Source organism: Eumetopias jubatus, unplaced genomic scaffold, assembly GCF_037043125.1.
Source record: "Eumetopias jubatus isolate StellerSeaLion01/CBP00866 unplaced genomic scaffold, mEumJub1_p1.0 scaffold_9, whole genome shotgun sequence".
Classification (NCBI taxonomy): domain Eukaryota; kingdom Metazoa; phylum Chordata; class Mammalia; order Carnivora; family Otariidae; genus Eumetopias; species Eumetopias jubatus.
The window spans coordinates 97,866,318-97,892,111 of record NW_028274815.1 but is presented as its reverse complement, the minus strand read 5'-3'; the positions used below and the strand labels follow the sequence as shown (position 1 = coordinate 97,892,111).

Here is a 25,794-nt window from a genome sequence, read left to right as displayed (position 1 = left end):
AGGGTTGTTTGCTGTTGGGAACTTGAACTGGAAAATAGGATGTGGCCAACAAAACATGGAGATGGGTAGAAGCCACCCAGCACAGGCACAATTCTGGACAGGTGCAGGCTATCAAGGTCAAAGATGGTCAGTGAGGGCATGAATCAAGGACTTTAGTCCATCAGATGATGCCAAGGAAGTAAGACTGAAGGCCAGGGAAGCAAGGTCAGAGAGAGTTTCAAGCTGAAGTAACAATAAAAACTAACACTTCTTGGGACACCTGGGTGGCTCAGTTGTTAGGCATCTGCCTTCAGCTCAGGTCATGATCCCAGGGTCCTGGGATCGAGTCCCACATAGGGCTCCTTGCTCAGCGGGGAGCCTGCTTCTCCCTCTGCCTGCCACTCTCCCTGCTTGTGCTTTCTCTCTCTCTGACAAATACATAAATAAATTCTAATAAAAAACTAATATTTCTTGAGTACTCACTATATGCTAGGTACTGCCTAACAATTTGGAAACAGTCACAATTATCCTCTAAGATTGGTGGTATTGTCCACATGTTGCAGATGAAGAAACCAAGGTTAGGGAGGCAAGAAACTACTCAAACTGATCTTAACCATCATCTTCAGTGTTTGAAACCCACCCCTTGGCTCTGCCTCCCTGGTGGGTCTTTGTGACTGGGATCTCATCCTTGTAAGTGGAGGTCCAAACCTAAGGACCAGGCAGTCAGCCTTACCCTCCCAAGAGAGTTAGAAGTCTGCATCACATAGAAAAGCAACTTGGGCTTCACCAGTCTCAGAAGGACTAGTGGGGTATTATTATTGTATAATAAATGACTCCAACCCTTAGCAGCTTATAGTAAATATTTGTTTTGCTCATAATTTTGTGGCACAGGAACTCAGGAAGAGCCAGTCTGGGCACTTTTCATTTGAGGTTTCTCATGCAGTTGAGGGCAGAATGTTGGCTGGGCTGCAGTCATCTGAAGACTCAACTGGGGTAGACATTCTCGGCTCATTCCCAAGGCTGACCACTGATGGGTGCTGCGGCTCAGCTGAGGCTTTCGTACCAAGGGCCACTCATGGGCTTCTCCCATGGCAGTTGAATTCGCCTCCCCACCCCACCTCACCCCCTGAGTGGACAAGTATCCAAAGGGAACAGGTGAAAGATGCCTGACCTCTTCTGACCTAGCCTTGAAAGTCGTGCAACAACTTATTGGTAGAAGTAGTCATAGCCCACTCAGACTGAAGTTGGGAGAACAGACCTACCTCCAGAAAAGGTGTGTGGTATAGTTATACATCTCAACTGAATTACTAACATTATAACTAGGAATATGTACATGGAGCTCCTTGTTAATTCTCTGAGATCTCCAGAATCATCAGAGTTTCCTGAGAATTTGAACTATTGTGGATTAGACTTTCTGAAAAGACTCAAATTGATGGTGGGATATTAATGTGAATTCTAACCAAGTAATTGTCATTTGCATATCATTTGCATTATGATTGGCTGGTGATGAGTTGATCTCCCCTGTAGACTGGGAGCCATAGATAGCTGAACAGCTCAGGTTCTGTGTCTAAATAGCCTGTTTTTTTAGGACCTGCATCGTGCCTGGTGTTCACTGCTGAAAATAACCCAGTGAGTGCAAAATAAAATTGAATACATTAATAATACAAGAATTAAAAGCAAATAAGCTGATTGAGAAAATGTATTTAGTACACTCCACCTCAAAAGATAATCAAATAGACAAAAATATTAAAATACTATTTAATTACCAGGCCATTAATTTCATGCTTTAGTTCATTATATTTTTTTTGAGTCATGTCTGTCATTCCCCATGGTTCTATCAATAATCTCTTCTTTCTCAGACCAAAGTCTGCGTCTGTCCCAACTTAACACTCAGTCTTCCCCAGTCTTCCCCTTAACCTAGTTAAAGATCCTTTATTTTAGTTGGGCTAAATTTATCTTGTTTTAATTTTAATTTCCTTCAGGTCTCAAATTATCTCTTTGCCTTGATATTTTACCTTCGCAGAGAATAGACTACTATTTCTCAGAAAATTTCTCTCCCAGACAACTTGCACTATCAGAACATGGGGTCATCTTTAAAAAATTGACTCACTGCATGGACTAGGAGGTTGCGCCATCCACTCCATGCATCAACCTGGTATTGCAGTACCTCCAGGAAGGGTAAACCTTTTAGGGGGAAATACCCAAGTGTCTAAAGTCAGCTTGATTTGTTGGGAGAGGGGGGCGGGTATCACCTGAGACTGTGTGCACTGAATGCTTCTGCCTTAGAGTGGCAGCACAGGTGGCTTGTACCTGGCTTTCCCAAGACTTAGGTGTGTATGTACACGCATTACAATCTTCTTACACACTACAAACATGAATAGACTGATGATCGTGCTGGGGTGCCTGGCTGGCTCAGTCAGTACAGCCCGTGACTCTTGATCTCAGGGTTGTGAGTTCAAGCACTATGCTGGGTGTAGAGATTACTAAAAAAATAAATAAACAAGTATAATTATGCCAAAAAAAATTGATTCCCTGCTAGAAAAAAAACATATTGTCTGTGTGCGCCCTGTGGGTGTGTTTTTAACTTATCTATATGTTACAAAATGTTTTGCCCAACATTGAGTTTACAAAATGTAACCAATTTCAACAAATACACACAACAATTTAATTTCAACACAACATTCTAGACCCAGTAGATTTTTTAAAATGTTTCTGCTCTTCTGCATTATCCACATGACTCTAATGATGTGGTAGATGTTGTGACCAATGGTGACAGTAATAAATATAACTTATCAAGTGTTTACTACAAGCTAAACACTTTAGATGAATTGGCCCTCATCTTGAACACTGCTTTGCAAGATAAATAATATCCCCATTTCAAAGATAAGGAAACTGAGGCTCAGGAAGATTATGTCCCTTGGCTGAAGCTTCACAATTATTACAGTGTCTGAGTCTAGAATAGAACTGGATCTGGTGGTCTCTGTAGCCTGTGCTCATCCCCAACCTTTCCCACAGCTGAAACAGACCACTTCGGAATTAGGGTCCAGGACAAGCCGGCAACCTTTAAAAATACTAGTCTCAAATGAATCTTCTGACCCCTGTCCTTCTGCAGTCCTTGGGAGGGGGTGTGGGGGAGGAGGAGGAGGAGGAGGGTAGATGGGAAGTGACAGGCTATACTCTCCCAAATTACAGAAAGCAGCCATGAATGGCAGCAGTCATTTGACACGCTTTGCATGTCAAAATATCAGCAATGAAATGTAACATATGTTCTGTAGAACAATGACTCCCAGTCCAGAAATTTCTTGTGTAACCAGAAATTTGTTTTGAAACATCCCAAGACTAGTTCTTCTTTGTGGGGCAAAGCTATATCTGCGGCCAGGCCTTACTCGCATGGAAGATGCCACCTATCAGAGGGATTGAATGATACCCCTAGCTTTTAAACACGGCAAATCCAATAGAGCTAGTAAATGCCACTGAGCTAAGCACACCTCACTGCTCAAGCGCAGAGAGGCCAAGCACCTCACCTGAAGTCATGCAGCCACTTGGCGGCGGCAAGGTTGGGTCTTTGATTCCAAAACCTATGTTCGTGACCGTGACACCAGGAGATGCTGGTTTTGCGAAGGCCTGCATGGCCTTCAATATGGCCTTGAAGTTCCATGGTGCTTTCTGAGGCCTCAAGGGCAATGGAATGCAGTGGTGCTCCTAACTCTACCGTTGCAAAGACTCTTGGTCGACAAGATGGGCCACATCCAAGAGAAAGCACATGGCTCCTGCAGGGAAGCTCAAGGTCACAAGCTCCCTGGAAAGCTATATTCTGCAAGGACAAGATCAGCTCTCACCCAGGACACTTCACCGGAAACCATTTGCCCTCTGCGAAATTGCCTTTCCCACCCAGCCGTGTTCTTCTTATTCCATGCCAGAGAACGCTCCCCTAATCCATTGCTGTCTGTACCCTGTTAAATGATAATTGTTTTCCCCCCCTTGGCCAGTTTCATTTCAGAAGAAATGCCAGTTGATGCTTTGAAAATGTCAGAATTTCCACAAATCTTAGATCACTGCTCTGATGGGCCATCCATCTTGCAGGCACTAAACCCCTTAGTACGGACATGCATGTCAGAGTCTTATCCTGGGGCCCCAGCTCTAATTGGCTTCCCTCCTCTGATGTGTCTCGTGGCAGCTGTCTCTCCACTCGGGAGGCATGGCCCACCCTCATTCGGGAATGGAAACACGGGGCTGGGCCTGAGGCATACGTGCTCAGCCCACCCCATTCTCCTGGCACCAGCCCCATAGGAGGGTGCCTTCTTGAGCAACTTCCCTGAGGACACAGTGGCAGGTATTAACCTTCCATCCTGTGGTGTTCTTTTCACAGGGATTGACTATCTGCACCCGGACCTGGCCTCGAACTACGTAAGTACAAACTGACCTGGGTGGGCGGGTGCACACACACAGAAACACATGCACACAAGCCCACTCATGGGCGCTCGAACTGCCCATCTTGCTGGAGCCACAGCTCAGACCAGAAGCAAAGGGACAGGGCCTGGGGCCTGGCAGCATGGAATGGTGGTGGCTTTGTGAGAAGACAATCAGGAGACTTGAGATCTGAAAGCGCAAGCCCAGAAAAAAGGGAGAGGTGAAGAAGAGAGAGCCTTGGCAAGCTTTACTTAACGCTAGCTGAGGATATTGAATTGAAGGGTGGAAATGTGCCATTTGGGTTCTTGCTGGATAAAACCAATGACAAAAAGCCAAAAAGAGGGGCCACTCGCATCGCAACCATAGCTTTACCAAAGCAGGGCCGTCATCTTTTTTTACTGTCTGTGCTTATGAGGACCCCACACCGACTTTCCCCTGCAACACTGAGTCTACCATACGGTATCCTTTGACAAATAAGACATATTCGCAGAGAATCAGGTTACACGCTGTTGAGCTAGATCCACACACTCTAACTTTTTACCTAGCAAATCACACTCTGCTTTCCTGACCAAACCTGCAAACCCTTTCAACATGAGAGATTGCTTTATGTTCACCCCAGGGAGTATACCAGCCAAGCACTGCTGTTCGTACTAAGCTATACTTCTCCCGTAACCTTCAGGTTGAAGTCTTTTTTTAAATCTTACTTTAGTTAGCTTAAGAGTCTCATATTAAGGAGAATACGGACTTCATTAGAGAGAACCTAAGAAGTGTTGTCAGTTCAACATTCTGGGTCATTCATTCGTCCTGGAAGGTGTGCACATGCACATTGCAAAGAGAGAACAGAGATTTTCTGTCTGTTTATTGCGTTAAGCATCAGGGAACAAAGCACCAATCTGCTGAACTTCTATATACTTCATGGGTCTTATAAATCTAGAAGAGTATATGTTGGACTAAGCATCTTTTTAATAATGATAATAATTAATAATAATAATAAAGTTAAATGAATGATTGGCACTGTCCAGCCAGTATGCCCCCCCCCCCAGAAGGAAATGACAGAAGTTAAACCAAAGCTTTATTCTCAGAGATGAGAATCCACCTCTATAGGGAAGACAAGAAACTGCCCGTGAGTTATAGGTTCTGCCACAGTGCCCATCTGCAGTCTGAAGAAGCAGATCCCTCCTTGTCTCTGGGACCTTCTTCCTGCACTGCAGGCACCATGGAGCTGTCCACCCGGCCGTTCCTTCTGCTTTCTTAAAGGGACTGCCCCATGCAGGGCCTCGACCACCTTCTCCAATGACCCTCTCTCTGCCTCCCCAAAAGGGGAGTTGGAGAAATGCGTGTGTTGCATTTGCTCCAAGGCTCTGATACCCAGACGCCTTTCCTTAGGAAAAAATGGCCAAGGGATAAGAGCCTGTAGGGCCGGCAGGTTCATCTTCACCAGGCTGCTCCCTGCACAGAAGTATGTATATTCTTTTACAGGCTGCACAGGGGTCCTACCATCTCCAGGACAGCGCCTTGCACAGCAGCCAAAGAGGGTGCTGTTCACTTTCACAAACCAGTGTTACCACATCTTACAGCTTGTAGGACTTCAAGGTTGCAGCAGCCGTCAGACAGGCTGGAAGCTCACAGTGCATGGCCTCCCTCCAGCCGGTCCAGCCCCCAAGCAGGTCACTTCCATGTCAGGTGAAGGTGATAATCACTACACTATGGAAACAACCTGAGGCTACTTACATGGAGAGTGACCTGGGCATCCTTCCCTTCCCCCCACCCAGCCCACGTGCATCTGTGACCGGCTGCCCCCAAAGCCACTTATCAGATTAAAAAAAGATAGTAATTCGAGTGGGAAAATAATCTTCTGGGGCTCTGATGAACTACAGGTTCTACGCTAATCAAGAGCGTGATACATCTGCCAAAACCCCTGATCTGAAAATGGAAAATGAAGCATCCAAATTGGGAGGTGCCAGCTCCCCTCAAATCACCAATATCAGAATATACCTGAACAGTGCTATGGCTTCTATGACTGTTGTATTCCTTTTTTCTTCCTTTCTTCCTTTCTTTTTTTTTTTTGTTTCATTCTAAAAAATTTTTTTCTAATTAGAAAATAAATACATTTTCTCTGTAGAAAATTCAGGAAAGCACAAAATAGATTCAAAACCTGCCCATAGCACCACTCTTAATATTTTCACATGTTTCAGACTTCCACTTCTACGTGAATATTTTTTAATAAAATTGGGCTCTGTTGCATATACAGCTTCCTCCCCCGTCCACTTGATATGTCATAAACATTTTTATATTACTAAATATTCTTCAAAACATGATTATAGGGGCTACATAGTCTTGTCTCATGCTGTAATTTATTTGAACATTCTAATCCTCAATTCTTGGACAACTATGTTGCTTCCAATGCGCATCTCATTCAAAGATGAAGAATGACAGATAGTGACAAGGATGGTAGAGGGACTCCAAACCATAACCTGCTAAGAAGAGCTGAGAAAACTGGGGTGGTGGGGAGATAACTAAGAGGCACTTTAAATACATTTTCAAATATTTCAAATTCTCCATAAGGAATGAAACATTCAACTCGTTCAGTACTTTCTCCCAAGAAAATCCCCACCCCTGGGTGACAGCTGTGGGAAGAAGAGTGTAGTTCAGTTAAAGAACTGTCCAATGATTGAAGCTAATAAATAAAAGGAGTTAGCTCTCCGAAGAAATAATGAGTTCTCCATATCTGAAAATGGTCAAGGGGAGGGTTAATGACCATTTGGCCAGGATGTGGAGGAGCTGACACCCTCTCCTCTAAACTTAAACTAGATGTCACCAAAGAAGTGAACAGGAAATGTGAGCTCCGTACAAAACAGCCTCCATCCAGAGGAAGGTCCGAGTCTTCAACACTTATCAAACACTTGGAACCTTACCAAAAAATTATCTATAATTACACATGGCTGTGAAGTGTTTCCGGGTCATTGGTACAGGTGAGAAAACAACATCCAAATATCTCCTTAATTTCTCAGCAGAGAACCTGAACCTCAACTGGTTGGCTCCAGTCAGTGTCTCTCTCGCCCTGTGTGGAGTTGAGAGTGACAACTTTGAAGCTACTAACCAAATTTATCTTTATTTTTAATTAAAAATTTTACACTATACCTAACAGAATGAGAATGGCAAGTGGAGTAGAGCTGCCCAGGAGAGCAATGAAATCAGTGGATGGTGATAAGCTCAAAAATTGTTTGAGCAAAGGATTAACAGGTGGCGTCACACCTTGTTAGGTGACTTAATGGCCTGGATGTAATGAGTTTGCCTAGTGCCCTTCTAGTGACATGTGCTTCGGGTTTCTCCAGACGCAAACTCTTAGACAGGGGTCAGAGTGCAAGTAGTTTATTTGGGAGGTGATTCTCAGGAGGAAGGAGAGAATGGGGAATATAGAAGGGAAGGCATCCAATAAACAGTGCATTATCAAAGTTACCATGGGGAGCAGCTTGAATTCGATCCTGCTAGGGAATCCAGGAGATGGTGTTCTACATGCATGCCAGAATTTTCCCAACATAGATGAGCTCACCACAGAGGCTGGGGTATTTGTACATCAACTCCTTTCAGTCATTGGTTGAAGGCTGGTCCTAGGGTATTGGATGTGAACATTCCAGCCCCTCCTACCTTCTACAGTCTCATAAAAAACCCTTGGCAGGGGCGCCTGGGTGGCTCAGTCGTTAAGCGTCTGCCTTCGGCTCAGGTCATGATCCCAGAGCCCCGCATCAGGCTCCCTGCTCGGCGGGAGGCCTGCTTCTCCCTCTCCCACTCCCCCTGCTTGTGTTCCCTCTCTTGCTGTGTCTCTCTCTGTCAAATAAATAAATAAAATGTTTTTTAAAAAAAAGAAAAAGAAAACCCTTGGCAAAGAGACACTGGTACAGGCAATTGGATGGAGTTCACCAGGGGATGGGTGACAGGCCAAAGGTATATAGGCCTGGTACTTGCAACATTCACCACAGGAGGATGACTGCTAATTTATTAAAGGTTACAATAAACAGAAAGGTATTGTGTTGAGAAAACTTCTTCTCACTACTGATTATTTTCAGTGAGAAGTGAAAATTCTACCAGAGGTTCTTGGACAGCTATAACAAAAATTTATTGATAATCAAACCAGGTAAAACATTTCCCAAAGCAGAATTAATTTCAAAGCTTTATTCCATATATCAAAAAAGAAGAGGGGAGCCTGGGTGGCTCAGTCAGTTGAGCATCTGACTCTTGATTTCAGCTCAGGTCATGATCTCAGGGTTGAGACATTGAGCCCTGAGTCAGGCTCTGTGCTAGGTATGGAGCCTGCTTAAGATTCTCCCTCTCCCCCTTTCCTTCTGGCCCCCACCCCTGCTTGTGCTCTCTCTCTGAGAGAGAGAAAGAAAGAGAGAAGAATCTGAGTATGCTGGTACTCTAGTGTTCTTTCCATTTAAACTGAGAATTGAAATCCTTTGAAAGCTGCAAATCGATATATAAATGTAAGTCATTAATGTTCATTTAATTCAGCAAATCTACTTTGAATCTGTTGATTGTTAGGAGCAAAGAACAATAATACCACTTTTATTTTTACTCTGTTGTTCTGTGATTAAATTTAATCAGAGGGATCCAGTCCCACGGGTCAATGCTCACTATTCCAAATGATTAAAATTCTCTTTTCCCCAACCCTTCAGTAATAACATGAAATGAGTATTGGCCAAGAAATAATGTTAGACCAAGTCAAAATCAGAGTTCCTAAACCCCATTCTCTTTGTGCAACTGGTCTGGATGTATGGTCTAACTCCACTGAATCCCTGGGTATGGAGCCCACTATGTGCAAACCCCAGAGGAAGAGGGAAAGCAGACATGGGTGTTCTCCAGAGGAGCCTGAGTCAGTGAGGACACAGGCATGGGATGCGTCTAACAGGGGAGGGGCAGGCAGGCAGGGGTTGTTCATCACTTTACTGTGTGGCCCCCATGCGGTGACAACCACAGGCGGTGCTCACAGTATGTGTCCTAGCTTAGGGGTTCTTCCAGGTCTATAAAACAGAGGAGGAGTCCTTCAAGAACACGTGACCTGTGCCTAAAGTGGCAGCTTTCAGTGGACAGGCAGGCGGAGTGGAGCTGAGCATCTCCTGTTTTGCTCCAAAGCCTGCTCTGCTGGAGCTACAGAGGTGAAGAAATGCGTAGTGGTTCTATAAAATCCAAAAAGAGTCTTCTCCCAGTGGGTTGGGGTTTTCTCAGCAGCAGACCTGAGATGAAGATTTAAAAGCAAGTCATTTATTTGAGAGAAGATTCCAGGAAATACCAGCCGGGGAGAAGAGAAGTGACACCAGAAGGGACAGCAGCCAGGAAAGGGTTTGTTCGGAAGCCAGTGACCACTGAGGGCAATGGGAGCTTAATCTTTAATCTCACTGTAGAACTCTGGGAGGCAGTGTAGACAGAGCCCTCTCAGAATTACCCCCAACTCTTGTCAGTCAGTGGTTGAGGGCTGTGCCTCCAAAGCAGGTGCAAGGTGGGGAGCTCAAGGTTTAACTCCCTGGCTCTTCTGGCCTGTGCCTTATCCATGAAGAATAGGGTCAGGGGACAGGAGAGCAGAGAGTCTTTAGACACAGAGTGGCAACTGATAGCAGTTGGAAATCGACCAGCATGCAAAGGTAGGGTTTCTAACAGCATGACAACAGTGGAAATGGAATCAAACCCGAGTGTGACTCCTGGCTCCCTAATTCATAGTTCTGCAACCTTAGACTAAGAAACCATTAACCCCCCTTGAACTTTAGTCTTCTCATTGGTGGAATGGGCAAAAAGAATATCAGGTTTGTTGTGAGACATCATTGAGATAACGTGTGTCAGGTAGATAATAGATGTTCAACACACATTCATTTCCTTCTCAAAAGAGCTGAGATCACAACTCTGCCTAATGGCAGCTTGTCCCGCTGGATCACAAGCAGGGGAGTGTCTTTAAAAGCCAGCGTAATTGCTCAGTGCACAACACAGGTCAGCTCAGAGTTATCATCCAGACCAAGTGTAAGGTCGTGAGGGAAAGCAGAAGCCAAAAAGTGGAGGTCACCGAAGTAAATCTAAAAGATTTCTTTGAAAGATAAAAGTTTGATTTTATTTGAAAAAAATGAAAGATTTATTTGAAAAAGAACATCCAAGCAAACAGAAGATACAAGGGGAAAGAAGACCCATTGCTCACGGCCAGGGATGTAATGAAGAAGGATGGCCCTGAGAAGCAGAAACTCTGATCCACATCCAGCTTCTCTGTAGCAGATCTTTGAACTAAAGGGATATTCAGAGGGGAGGGCTAATCCCAAGGTGAGTGAAGGGACTATAAAATAGCAATTTTTCCAAATGAGGATTTTTCTGGGCCAGGAAATGACATCTCCTGATGTTTTAGTGATCGCAGGGTGGGGCACAGGCATCTGCCCGAGGGCCTCCATCTTTCAGCTGGGAAACTGTGGGTCACCTTCTGAGCAGCCTTGAGACCCTGTACTGAAAATCAGTGCAGAATCACATGCTCTTGCTGGAGTTTTCCATGGATTCTTGACTGCAGCAAACGAGGAAGAGTGTGTTGACCAACAGTTCATCCTTCCCGAGACCTATAGCTTCTGAAAGAAAGCACCCCTCTCTAGAGGGGTAAAGTATATTTCCCACCCCTTGACTTCAGGCTGGGCCTTGTGACTTGTTTAAAGCAATAGAATAATACAGAGGTGTTGTGTCAGTTTATGGATGAGGTCTTACGAGGCCTTTTATGTTCCCATGTGCCCTCCTATGCCTCTACCGTCACCACCAGGCTAGCCTCCTGGACTCAGGAGGTGCTGAAGAGCTGGCAGAGCCTGAAACACAGCCATTCAAGTCAATCCATAGAACTGAAGTAAGAAACAGAGCCACCTTTCTGAGCCCCCCATTTCATCCGAAAACCAGCTGACCCCAAAAGCAAGGAAGCCCAGCCAAGAAAGCAGAGCCGCCCAGCTGAGCCCAGCCTAGATTGTCAAACTCCCAGTCAAACTGCAGACCCATAAGTGATATAAAAGCTTATTGTTATACACTGCTGACATATTTTGTTTTTATGCAGAAGCTGTTACAGTTACCCATGCTAGACCCCCTCCTCGTTCTTCCCATAGTAATGATTTCCATCCCAACATAAGGTATATTTCTTTGAAAACTTTCCCAGAATCTAATGATTAATCTCATCATTCATTTTGGCACTTTACTCATTCACTTGTTCGACAAAGCTATTCCCCTATGATGTATGACTACCAGCTCTTTGTAGGAAAGTGTGTACTTTTTTATTTTGTGTCCCTCTTAACACATAGCATGATGGTTAGCAGACATTCAATAAATCTTTGTTCAGTTGAATTGAATAGTCATCATTCATACTTCTGCAAATAAAATCAGGCACTAAATCATATGATGGGTGATCCTCTATTGATGATGAAGGGAAAGTCTAGCATGCAGAACCTTCTAACTCCCATCTCTCAACCACCTCATAGGTGGATGGCCTCATTCCATTCCCCATAATGCATGTCCCCAGGGAGGGAAATAGAGGACCATGGAACTAACTGAGGTCCCCATGACTGAAAGCCTGGAGGGAATATGCCTCTTGGTGTGGATAATCCACATGCAGGTAGCCAAGAGCTATTTCTTTTCTGTAATGTCTAGAGCTTGTCAGGTGGTAGAAATGCAATTAAGTTCCTGTATGGGAGAGGACAAATTATGCTCTTTGGTTCAGCTCAAAATTGGAAACGTGATATATTTATGCTCCAGGGTTATTTCACCAAATGAAGTTCTTATAAAAGAAAAAAGCCCACCCCTTAGGACCTGCACTTTTCCATTCTTTTGATGGGTTCTTGACAGGTAACTGTCTCTGAAGAGGGACTTCCGGAGCACTCTGAAGGGCTGCCAGCTCTAAGCCCGGAGGAAGTGCCTTTGAGCTTGGCAGCAGTGTACACACCAAGGCTCCAGGTGGCAGGTGGCTGCCATGATGAAAGGACACCTGCTGGACATGGGCCCAGTCCCAAGCCCTGAATGACTAGATGCTACAAAGTACCAAGCACATGCATGGCTCCAGGCTTTTAGACCAATTAATGTTTAAGTAACCACATTAATATTGCATTCAAAATTGAGGTTTAAACAACCTTTATGTCTTATTGAAAGGAGGAGTTGCCTTCTTTCAATGTACTTGTTAATGCTGGCCAGGTCATAGTAAACATTTTATCACCAGGAGGCCAGACTGATTATTGGAGATAAGATCTTTTTCTTAATCATTTGGACAGATCATCAAATGGCTATCGTCTGACTTAACCCATGTGCTAGATGAATCTGTTCATTTTTATAAGGTTGTATTTTGATAGAAAAATGGGAGAAAATAAAATCTGGTTTAACTGAAATGAAACTGCTCATTTGGACCTAGGTGTATAACTACATCCAAAAGCAAAGAAAGAAATATATGAATAATCAATTTTTCCATGTTGCTCAGTTGACCAGCTTTTGTTCCATTGAACTGGCTCAACATTTAAGAGACTTGTACTGAGTTTCTACCATGTGCAAGATGCTGTACCAGTGGCCTGGATTATAAAATGTGAAAAATCTGCTCCCCACCCCCAGGGCTTTCAGAGTTCAATGGGGAAGGCACACTTGTAAGTATATAATTAAATCATAATGTAGTCCTTGCCATCCTGGAAATAAAAATACTGCCCACTATGGGAGCAAGCAGCAAGACCAAGCAAGTTAGACCTAAAAGTTAGAGAAGGAAAAATCCTTAAATGCTTTTTAAAAATGTTCTTTTGGGTTGATACAGCATGTGAATTCATTTAGAAGCTTGTTCGAAATGATACTGAACAAAGGGTGATCGGATTATAATTGGTTTCATCTGGAGATTTGCTTCCACCAAGAAGCCCAGACTAAAAAGCCCACAAAAGTCACTTTCTTACCTTAAATTCTCTAAAGGCCTTTGACACAGTCTCATCTCTTGGACTAAATTTAAATGGCTTAAAGACCAAGATAATGTCTTTCCATTTTTTGTTCATGAGAAAATCAACTAGAGGCCTATTTCCCCAAAGAGATCATTAATAGACATTCCTCTATAAATAAATGACTGAATTGTGGATGGATGGATGGATGGATGGATGGATGAGTGGATGGATGAATAGATGGATGGATGGATGGATGGATGGATGGATGGATGGATGGATGAGTGGATGGATGAATAGATGGATGGATGGATAGATGGATGGATGGATGGATGGATGGATGGATGCTGATGAGACTATTAGGATTTTATTGTGCTTATCATCAAGCATACCTGTTCAGAAAAAGTACAGTAATATTTACATGCTATGATAAGCCACAAGGAAGTCATCCGTGCAAATGTCAAGAATACTTTCTCCACGGCCTTTGTTTCTTTCTTAGTCTCCTCCTCATTATCAGAGACAGTCATCAAATTCCCGAGATGTGAAACATTTCACTAGGTTTCTGACTTTGGCTTTTTAGCTCAGAGAATCAAACACCCTTAGGTGACCTCCACCTTGCTTGCAGCAGACCTTACAAATAATTAATCTGCCAATATGTCCTTACTGCAGCTGTGACGAGAAATGCTGCACCTACTAAGGTGACATCAGTTCTACCCTCTCCCTTTCTTCGTGGGCCTATTTCCCAACTCTACTTCCTTAAAGCCACAGTTCTGGACATGTGAGTGAGCCTGCCCAGATTCTTGAATCCACATGCCCCATCCAGAAAGAGGGGGTGGCCATCTACAAGGCCTGTCCAAGTTTTGTTGCCATGCCACAGAGCCCAAGTGGGTGTGTCCGCTGGAGGCTGGCCTACGTGAGGTCATTGCCAGGGCCCCGGTGCATCTGATGGAGACCAAAGGTCTGACCCATCATCCAGTCTCAGTTTTCTGAAGTGGCAAAAAGACCAAGAAACAATGCCCAGGCTTCAGGGAAAGAGGATTAGACCCTGAGCCATGGATATTTCTAATGTATAATACACTCATATAGTTTATTCAAGAATCATGAGGATCTCACTTTGATTTTTAACTAGATCCCATTCTTCTCTTCAAAATCTCCCAATTATTTTCTGAAACCAAAGCCTTTTTGTGGTAGGCAGAATTCCAAAAGGCCCTCAAGATACCCACCCCCAGGTGTAAATGCCTTGTATAACCCCTTCCCCATGAATGTGAGCAGGACCTGTGAATATGATGGGTTATCACTCCCATGACTAGGTTGCATTATATGGCAAAGTTAAAGGGATTATTGATGTGTAATTAAGGTTCCTAATTAGTTGACTTTAAGTTAATCAAAGGGGAAGTTATCCTGGGTGTCTTACCTAATCAGGTGAGCCCCTTAAAAAGAGGATCTATAGTTCAGAGAAGGAAGAACTAAGAGTAATTTTAAGCAGTAGAGACTATCCATTGTTGGCTTTGAAGAAAACAAACTGCCATGTTGTGCAGAAAGCACATGTCAGGGAATGGTGGGCCACCCCTTAGTAGCTAAGGGCCTCAGTCTTACAACCACAGGGTACTGAATTCAGCCAACCACCACTGAACTTGAAAGAGGACCCCAAGTCTTAGATGAGATTGCAGCCCCAGCAACATCTTAAGCAAGGTGAGACTGTCAGCAAATCATCAGAACTGTGAGATAATAAATTGGGTGTTCTTTTAAGCCACTAAGTTTGTGGTAATTCACTATATGGCAATAGAAAACTAATATAGCCTTCTTGATTATAGTTGAGATTTGAATATGAACTAAATGACTTACTTTTCCTCTGAGTTAATAAAAACAGATTGTTCTTCAGGTTTTACATCTGTTAATAGGGTTGCTCTTAGCTCAAAAATAACTCTCTCATAAATTATAATTCTGCTACAACTAAGGGTCAGAGAAATTAAGTATAAGAGTCAAGAGCTTTTGGGCCAGAACCCCTGAGTTCCAATCCCACCCCAAGTACTTGCTAGCTATGCGACCCTAGACAAGTTAATCTCTCTGTGCCTCATCTGTAAAATGGGTTAATAATATTTATTGATAAGTATTATACTTATCAATACCTTATTGATGGTTGTGATAAGTCAGTTAAGTAGTATACACAAGGCCCTTAGAACTGCTCCCAACATATTGGACACTCTGTGTTACGGGGTACAAGTTGCAATTTAAACAACTTGCCTGAGGTCATGCAGCTAGAACTTAGCAGAAGCCCACAAACCTGAGATGGTGAGGCATCAAAGTCCATACTCTCAACTCCTCCTTGTCTCTGCCTAAGGATACATAACAAATTCATGAAGACCATTTTGAAAATGAAATTCAAAGAACCAATTAACGTGCAGTTCTAAGTTTTCATGTTTTCCCTCCACTTTGCTATTGTTACAAAGTATGCCAAAAGCTCATATAACTTGTTACAGCAGCAAAAGAAAACTAAACAGGCCCTCTTTGTTGAGAATGATGTGTTCCCTCCACTTGGAGGAGAACCGAACACACAAACCTCACAGGTGGCTGAGGGTAGGACATTACTCCTGGCCACTACCCCAGCTCTGCAGCCTCGGTAGGGACCTAGGTAAACCAGGTCTGAGGCCAGCAATGGCCTGGATGAGGCCAAAACTGCTCCGCATGGAAGTCAGCAAATCAAAGGCCTGAAGGCAGCACAGGCGTGGATGCTGAGGTGCATCCATGTGGCCAGAATTCATCCCCTGAGACTTCTCAGTCCTTTATAGATTTCTCAGTCCTTATTGAAATAGATGCCCCTAACATCCCCATTTCTCCAGCACATGTTTTCTCAAAGCTGATACCACCTTCACTTTAAGTTGACTTGAGGGCATTTGTCAATTTTTAATGTCTTTTCAATGCTTCCAAGTGAACATGGCTGAAGCAAATGGGGGAAGGATGGTCTGTCCTGGGTACATGGAAAGGTAGGCTTTACTAGAACAACTCTAGGGATTTGACAGGTGTTCTGGTCCAGTCCCTATCTCACTTCATAGGAGGAAACTGAAGCCTGGAGGAATGTGACTGGTCAGAGGCACACAGCAGGTTAGAGCAGAGCCAGTCCTGGGACTGAGGTCTCCAGCATCCCTCCACCTGGAAGATGGGCTGTACCCGCCCCCCTCTATGGGCCAGCTTACACCACAGTGCGGAGCCACATAGCCGGATGTTCCCACGTGCTCAGGCAAAACCCAGCCCAGGCAGAGAACCAGCTGTGGGTCCCTCTGTGGGAGCTTCAAGCCTCTCGGCCCTCTCTGAGCTCAATCTTCCCCTGCCAGGTCCTCCCAACCCACCCTCTGCCACCTACACCTGCCATTCAGCCGCCAGAGAGAACCCTCCAGATCAGGTTATGTCTGGCCTGCTCTGACTCATTTGTACTGTTTTTGGGTGCCCCCACCCTGACTTTGGTCTACTTTTGCCTCCAAGTACCAGCACCTGCTCTTCTCTGTGGAGGACTGCCCGAGGGCTCCTGGAGCCTGCTTTGCCCCACATGCTTGGAGACCTGATAAGTCTGGAAACTGACACTCCCGCTTGGCACCATTGAATCTGTGACTGCCTGTTGGGGCATGAGAACCTGGGCTCAGGCTGGGAAAACATTGGGGTACAACTCACCCCCAGAACCCCCCGCAGGACTTGCCTGAAATCCCATCTTGGCCTGGCATCCTCTGATGTTCTATCTTGCTTCTCCCCCTCCTTCACCAGGTTCCCCTGGGACCACATCTTCCATAAATCACTTCAGTAAATCCCACAAGCCTCCATCTCTGAGTTTGCTCTGGAAATCCTGACCTCCTTACATTTGAGCAATCAGGAACTTGGGGAAAGCCGAATTTTCCTTCCTACATGGCCAAGGCAGAGAGAATCTCTGACATAGAAATAAGATTAGCTTCTCAACCATGGTAACCCTGCTGGCTCCCAACCTACAGGAAATTCTTTTTCACAAAGAAAGAACCCTTAATTATCAACAGATATTTAAAACCTGAAGCCAAGTACAGGAAGCCAGGGCTTGGCTCTGAGCAATGTTCCTCCTCATCATCCCCAGGATGATGGTGAGGTCTGTACTTTTAATGTCGTGCACACACAACCTCTCCACAATGCGTGCTCTGCTAAGCAGAAGAAGAATAAGATGTATTACAGTGTGTGGGAGATGTTTTCATTAAGCTATGGAAATAGAAGTCTTGTGTTTTATAGTTCAAACGTTGCCAATTTTTAAAATAAGAGGTTTAGTGTAAATCTAAGCTATTCAGGGAGCATGAGTCCAAGGCCTCCCATTGAGTGACTGTGAGCAAAAAAGGATTGTTTGATTTTTATGGTCCTCAGTGTCCCCATCTGTAAAACTGATGATTGTCTTCTCTGCTTGAGAATCAAAGGAGTATAATGATTGTCCAGATTACTGATTTGAACAATGGGTCTTTGCTGATTGATCCAAAAATATAAATTAAACTCCCCAGAATGCTAAAACCATTGATGCCCTTCTGGTACTGATCTTGGACCACCCTCCTTCTTTCTCCACCAAGCCCCACAAACAGACACAAACATGTCCTCTGCTGAACGTGTAGAGAATGTTCCAGAAGACTCAGTAGGAAGGAGCCAGTTTCTGTGTGGGTGTCAGCATGGTGACCAGACAGACACTGAGTCATTTGATACAGTCAGTACCTCACTGGGATTCTTCCCAGGCACTTTACAAACAAAGACTATATTCCCTGTGAACAAGACATAGCCTGGGTTCATTAACACCTCAACTAATCACTCACAAGCAATCACAATCATCCTATCCTACATGACAGTTTGGTTTGTGACTTCTCATGTGTTGCTTGGCTGGTCTTCACTCATAAATCCCCTCACACGGAGAGCTGATTGTTGTCAACAGAGTAGAAGATCCATCTTTTCTCTCCCACCTCATCTCCCTGCCATAGCTCTAAATTTTGATCCCCTCTAGTCTCTTTGTCTCTGTCAGCTTCTTCAAATTGCAGCAGTACGGATACCCAGCATTTGTTGAGTATGTACTATGTACCTCTCAAGATAGGAAAACAAAGATCAAAGAGGTTAGTGATCTCCCTTAGCTCACACAGCTCGTGAAGAGTGAAATGTGAAGTTCACCATTTGTCACGCTGACTTCACTCAGCTGAGGCCCCTCCAGGCTCCCACAGCTAGCAAATGACCTGTGTTCTCATTATCAATATTAACCTCCATGCACCATATTTACAAATCCTTCCAAAAAAAACCAAACCTGCCTTGGAAACAATGCTTATAATTATAATCGTGGATACTACTTGTTCCTCACAGGGAATGCTTAAAATACCAATTTAAATGCAAATGAACCTTATCATCCAAATTAGACTCATTCCACTGTGTTGAAATTAATATAGAAAATAATATCGAGCATTAAATTATGAGTAATTAATATTGACACAATGAAAAAAATACTCTCACTTCAATATGTTGGGGAGGAGAAGTCTTGTCTGCCTGTGTGCTGTGAGTGCTGGAAGTAATAACCAGAACACAGTAGCCCCAGTGCCTGGCATGGCTGACATGCAAGATACCACAAGAGAAATATGGGGGGAAGACAAAAGGCAATGATACATCTTAGGACCAAGTAAGCTACTCTTTGGTTCTAAAGAAAGTACCTTCTCCTGGTATCTAAGTGACTACATGTTATTTAAGAATAAGTTATTTCATAAATACTAAAGAGCTGTAGGGAGAGGCTGAAAAATTAAAATCTTTTAGATGTGAAAACAAAGAGAGCCTATGTCTCCTCTATAATCTCACTTGAAGGCTGGCAAACCATGACGCACAGCCAGCCACCTCTTTCTATAAATAAAGTTTTATTGGAACCCAGCCATGCTCATTTGTTGCCTTAAGGTCTATGGCCCCTTTCACGGTACAGTGGCGGAGCAGAGTAGTTACAACAGAGACCATCAGTCTAAAATTTTTTTAGACTATTTAGACTAAAATTTTTACTATTGACCCTTTAAGAAAAAGTCTGCTGAAATCCCCTGATCTAACCAGTCATGTGTCAAGACATAGGCAAATGGCTTTGTTAGAAACAGGAGTCCAGAGAGTTGCAATGTGGGCCCAGTCACAGCTGTACCGCTTTCCAGCACTGTGGCATCTGGCAAGCTGCTAGATGGCCAAGGAGCTAGCATCCTCATTTGTAAGCTGAGAAAATTGGGTTCTTGTTTGTTGTAACTCTAAAATCTTATGAAATTCTCCTCTCTTCCAATAAAATCACTGATTAAGAAACAAAAGCTAAATTGGTTTTATAAGCAAATGAAATTGTCAAGTACTTACTTTTGAGAATGACAGACATAAAGTCAAAGTTATGTTCCTTTTCCATGCATGATGCTTTCTATTTTAATCACTGTGACTGAGTGATTTCAAAGAGTTTAGCATTTGTTACTGCCTTGGATTCCCCCCAGAAGCCAACCCTGAGGTGCTGATTCACAGATACATAGTCTTAATCACATATTTCTATCTGTAAACATTTTTGAGCAGCCTTTCCGAACATATTCATAGTTATTTATTCACACATTGTATGTATGTCCTACTGTAACAATGGACTATGCACGTTATAAAACCATTCAAGGAAGAAAGTTTTAAAGGGCAAGATAAAAATACTTAAAACATCATAATACACACCCATGTCCATAGCAGCATTAGTCACAATAGCCAAAAGTTGGGAGCAACCCAAGTGTCCCTGGACAAGTGAATGGATAAACAAAATATCCACCCAATGGAATATCACCCAGTCTTAAAAAGGAAGGAAATTTTATTTCATGCTACAACATGGATGAACCTTGAGGACATTATGCTAAGTGAGATAGCCAGTTACAAAAAGACAAATACTGTATTTCCATGAGGTACCTAGAGTCACTGAGTTCATAGAGACAGAAAGTAGTGATGGCTGCCAGGAGCTGGGGAAGGAAAGGAGGCAGGGAGTAGGGATTTACTGCTTAATAGGTATAGCATTTCAGTTTTGCAAGATGAAAAAGTTCTGAAGATTGGCTCAACAATGCAAATATATTTAACACTACCAAACTGTATTTTAAGATAGTTAAGATGTAAATTTCATGTGACGCTTTTTTTCACCGCAATTAAAAATAAATACATATTTTTTTTTAAATCGAGCTTTAAAAAAAGGAAGTTGTCATATGTTATCCCCACACCCCAGTGGATCATTTTGTCCATCCCTTGAGATGTACATGCCCATTTTGGAGACCTTTGCACTAAATAACCAGTGTGTAAACCTATCCATAGCGTGATCAGTAAAATGTTCTGAATAAAAAATCCTTTTGCAAGTAGATGTTAAGATTTATCTCTTCAAGGAAGATAAAACAGTATAATAGAAATGGTGCTGAGGAGGGACACGCAAGCATATGGATCTGAGCTCCATGCCATCTCTGCTATTTAGTTACTGTGACTTGAGGCAGGTTCATCAACCTCTCTGGGCTTACATTCCTCAAATGTAAAAGAAACATGTTTTCATTTATTCATTCAACAACTATTTATTGAGTGCTAATACTATACCAGGAGCTATGGTATATTAGTTACCTAATAAAACCTGTTGTATATTAATTAACTATATAATATTTGTTGCATAACAAATAACCCCCAAAACTTGGGACACATAAAATAACAGTTTTTATCTCACACGGTATCCATGGGTCAGGAAGTCAGAAGCAACTTGATTGGATGGCTCTGGTTCAGAGTCTTTCTTGGGGTTGTAGGTAAGATATCAGCTGGGGCAACATCATCTGAAGCCTTGACTAGGGTAGAGTATCTGTTTTCAAGATGAATCACATGGGAATGGCTGCTGGCAGGATGCCTCAGTTCCTCCCTCTGTGTGGGTCTTCATGAACTGCTTGAGTATCCTCATGACATGCCAGCTGACCACCCTTGGAGCAAATGATGTGAGGGGAAGCAAGATGAAAGCTACAATGTCTCTCATGGTTGAGCCTCAGAAACCACCCACCACCATTTTGTGATATCCTATTTGTTCTATGGGTCAGCCTTCTTCATTGTGGGACACTCTATGCAAGGTCAAGAACACCAAGGGGCAAGAATCACTGGGGGCCAGCTTGGATATGTTGACGCATAAAGTGAACATAGTGCTTACCCTCAAGGACTTTCCCATCTAGAGGGAAAAATTGACTCCAAATAAATAATTGCAGAAAGAATTGTTTATTTGTAACCATGGTGCCTTGCTATGATGGAAGAGTACTGAGCCCTATAAATGTGTTTAATGTGAGAAACTTGATCTCTTTTGCTGTGTGAGGGAAGTCTTCCCTGGAGAAGAAAACATTTATGTTGATGCCTTAAGGATGAAGAGGAGTCAGCCAGGTATCTGGCAGCAGAGGAAACAGCTTGTGCAAAGGCCCTGAGGAAGGAATATGCTCAGCCCTTTCAAGGATCTAAAGAAAGCTTGTGTGCATGTGGTGGGAAAAGGAGGAGTATATCAATCCAGGGAGAAAAAATGACCTGAGATGACACTGGACCAAAGGAAAGAGACCTGACTGTGTGGAATTTATGAACCATAAGGATTTGCAAGTTCATCATAGAAGTAAAGGGAATTTTTTTCTTCCAGGCAGTGGTGGGGTGTGGAAGGGGATACCTGGATTTGGTATTTTTCAAAGATCTATCTGCTCTGGAGATGAATTGTGGGAAGCTGGGAGACCACATGGGGGAGTTTTCTAGGAGAAAGATTACTTGCAAAAGAGCTGTCATGTTTTTTAAAAGAGAGAGAGCAAGAGAAAATGTAAAGTGCCCCCAATTTAGGAGATACTCACTAAATATTACTTCCCTCTCCCTCTTAAAACAAACAACTCAGGAACACTTAAAATAAGGTGATGTCTGCAAAACAGATATCTCTAAAAAGAGCAGACAAAAATATTGTCAAATACTGCTAGCCTCATTAGGCACCTCGTAAGCTCAGGCACTAGGGTCCAGAAGGAGGAGCCTTGTCTTAGGAAACAGAGGGGGATTTAGCCGCCATCTTAATGCCTTGCCCCGCCATCAGCAGGAAACCAGACCAGCCCACAGAGAGCTCTGAATAGCATTTATGATGCTTAATCAGAAAGCATGCAGCGTTGATCTGGAAATTAATTGGATGCTTGGGTTTTTCACACATCATGGAGAGTTAGACATCACAAAGAATTTGATAGGAATATATTTAGTAACAGTATCACTGATGTTCAGTCCCAAGCAGAGACCCGTATCTACTTTGAGGCTCATTATATCCTGAGTGACAATGGGTGCTCAGCAAATCTCTTTTGATTATGATGATTAACCACAATGCTCAGTGTCTTTAATAGCTAGTGAGGAATTGGATCAGACCTGGGGTTTTTTAAATATGACCTACTGTGCAATTATGTATTTAATCACTTTTACTTAATGGACTCACTGTTTTAATAGATTGTTTCTAAAGGTAACTGTATGTTATCACCATAATGGAAACCATCACTGGCTATACAAATAAGACGATCATTAAAAATAGACACAGTCCTCCCCTAAAACTCCCAGTGAACAGCCCATTGCAGGTGCAGCATGCCCCGAGAAATGCCAGGCTGGGGTGTGCCTATAGCAGAGGAGTTGGGAATGAATAGCCAGGTCATCGGTCCCCTCAGCTTTGTGTGCCTGCAACACACAGCAACTGATAAAGAATGCAGGAGAATGAAAGGCAGATGTCTCAAGTGAACAACAATGAAATCTACCACACGAACCTAAAAAAGTAAAATACGTGGAAAGGATAGGAAAATATGCTAAGGCCTAGAGCTACTTCGACTTTGCAGCTCCAGGGACCACCAGCTAAAAAAACAGAGAGAAAGGACCTACGTCCTGGGACAGGGACCAGGACTCATTTATCTGCTGTGTCTATAATAATTTGGGAAGGAGCAGGGACTGAACTCAGGAAAGGCTCAGTACCATGTTCATTGCTGCTGAAAATTTCCTTCTGCCTTTGCTCTAGAGAAAAATACCTACAGAGGTACCCAAAGGTAGGTATTTGCAGGGGGAAAAGACCTACCTGCAACCTCATACATTGTTCAGGAGAATGCCAAATGGGGTAATCCCTTTGAAAAAAGGTTTGGCAGTCACTTACAAAGTTAAACACATGCTTACCGTACAACCCGCAATCCCACTTCCTAAGTATTTACCAAAGCATATGTCCGTAAAGAGACATATACAAGAATGTTCATAGCAGCTTTATTCATATTTGCAAGAACTGGCAATAATTCAAATGCCCATCAACAAGTGAATGGATAAATAAAATTGGGATGTGTTCCTACAATGGAATACCATTCCCCAACCAAAGGAACAGACTACTGATGCATACAAGAAAATAGGCAGATCTCAAGAACACTATGTTAGCTGAAGAAGGCTGGGGACAAACAAAGAGAAGTACCTACTCTCTGGTTCCACTCAGAATAGTGGTTGACCAAGATGGGTGGAGATAAACTCAGAAGGGCATGAGAGAACTTTCCAAGAGATGGAAATGTCCTCCATCTTGACTGCAATGATGGTTTCATGGGTGTACACATTGCCAAAACTCACCCAGCTGCACTCTTAGCACCACCTACTTTGCTACAGTGAATTATACGTCAATTTTAAAAGTACAATTTTTAAAATAACTTTTAGCTAAAGAGCTATTTTAGAAATCAGTTGCCCCAGGCAACTGCCCCAGAGAATGCCACAGGACTGTGGGAAGAGCAGGAATGGGAACGGTCCGTGTCCTGGAAGATCTGCATGTTCACTGCCCCTGGGGGAAGATATATGTGCTTGCCTACCTCCCTACATTGTCTCAAGCATAAAAGAAGGAAAGAGATGCCAAGACACTTGGAAACTCTCCGATCCCTGTACAGGCTGAGGTGGGTGTTGTTTAATCATGATTACTAAATCCTTAGAGCCACATCACTCCTGCTTTTTTCCATATTTGCATTTTTAATATAGAAGGAAGCTTGCTCATCATAAAAAAGATTTAGACATTACAGAAGAGTAGATAAAATAAAAACTGCCAGCTCCCTTCTCTCCCCACTCCCACCCCTCTTCTACAACCCCCACTCACTCCCCAATTTTAATGATGTGGCTGTTTTGTGTAAATCTTCCAGACTTTTTTTCCCCAAAACTGTAATCATACAGTGGATCAGATTGTGCAATCTGCCTTGTTATGTAATAACATATTCTCTCCCATAGTATGGATACACCGTAATTTATTCAACTAAGCCCCTAAAATTTAACTTTTTTATTCTCCCCCAGTGTTCTGCTACTATAAACTATGGGATGAATATATTTCATTGGCCATAGGTCTTTGAATTCTTGTGTGACTATCCTTTCAGAATGAATTCTGAGAGGTGAAATTTCTGGGTCAAGCAGTACATGCAATTTTAATTTTGATAAAGCTTATCAAATTATTCTCTGAAAAGATTGAATCAATTTACAGTCCTTCCAAAAACATCACTTCTCCTTCTGATCTCATAGGGAAAATAAAGTGAAGGGAATGTTGCAATGTTCAAAGACTCTCCAATGCCCTTGAAAAGCAAAAGTGATGCTGAGGCCAACATGTCCTTATTTTCACCGCTAACTTGAAATTTCCATAATGAGGAAATAAAATACATGATTTAAAAAAACTGGTAAGCAATGAGATTAATGAGAGTCGGGAGCCTATGACTTGAACATTTGCTGGTTAATAGATTTAGGGATAGAAGACAGTGTTACGTCAATTACAGTAATTAACCAGAGATGAAGATGAATTGAAGGGAAACTCTCCTGCCAGCCAAGCCTCAATTGAAATGCTGAGTAATGAGCCGCTGGTGGGGATGGGAAGGTGAGAAATGGGTTCGGATTGAGAAAAGGATGAAGTTCTCATCCTGCAGGATGTGTGTTGGGTTCTCAGAAACAGAGTTCCATCCTGCCTCCACATCCCAAAGAACCCCCGTCTGGAAGAGTTCACCTTTCAAGAAATAGGATGCTTTTTAACAAACACATTTTGACTATATCCCCCAAGGTATTTTTTTTCTTCTTAAATGGAGATAAACTCTTTCTGAACCTGAAAGAACATGACCCTGAAGGAAACGTGTCCCTGTGATGAAATGGACAAATGGGAAAAACACCAAATCCAGCACTTCAGCATCTTGCTGACCAAGTCAGAGAGAATCCATGACCCACCCAGTAGTCAATTTTGTTGGAAATAGGTCTTTCGAATAGGAAAAAAGAAAAAAGATTTCAGAAAGAAGGCAGTACATTCCAAAGCTATAACTAGAAGTCATCTATAATACTTCAGCAGGATAAGAGCACTGACTTATTATCACTTGCAAACGCTCTAGTAAGAAAGCCAATTGCTGGTTTTCCATTCACTTTTTTCTTTTTACAGAAAGTAAAATTTATTCTTTTTGGTGCAACGTTCTATGAGTTAGACAAATGCATAAAATCACATCACCACCACCACAATCAAGAGACAGAACAT

The 25,794-nt window shown here is 43.0% G+C and overlaps 1 protein-coding gene across 2 annotated transcripts in view; it reads left to right on the top strand.

Annotated features, from left to right (window-relative positions):
- The window catches only part of PCSK2 (proprotein convertase subtilisin/kexin type 2), a 271,414-nt gene that overhangs the window by 163,957 nt on the left and 81,663 nt on the right, over positions 1–25,794 (top strand). For both annotated transcript variants that reach the window (XM_028112992.2, XM_028112991.2), the window contains one exon: positions 4,349–4,386. In XM_028112992.2, the coding sequence (XP_027968793.2) occupies positions 4,349–4,386 (38 nt within the window). The remainder of the gene's footprint in view (positions 1–4,348; positions 4,387–25,794) is intronic.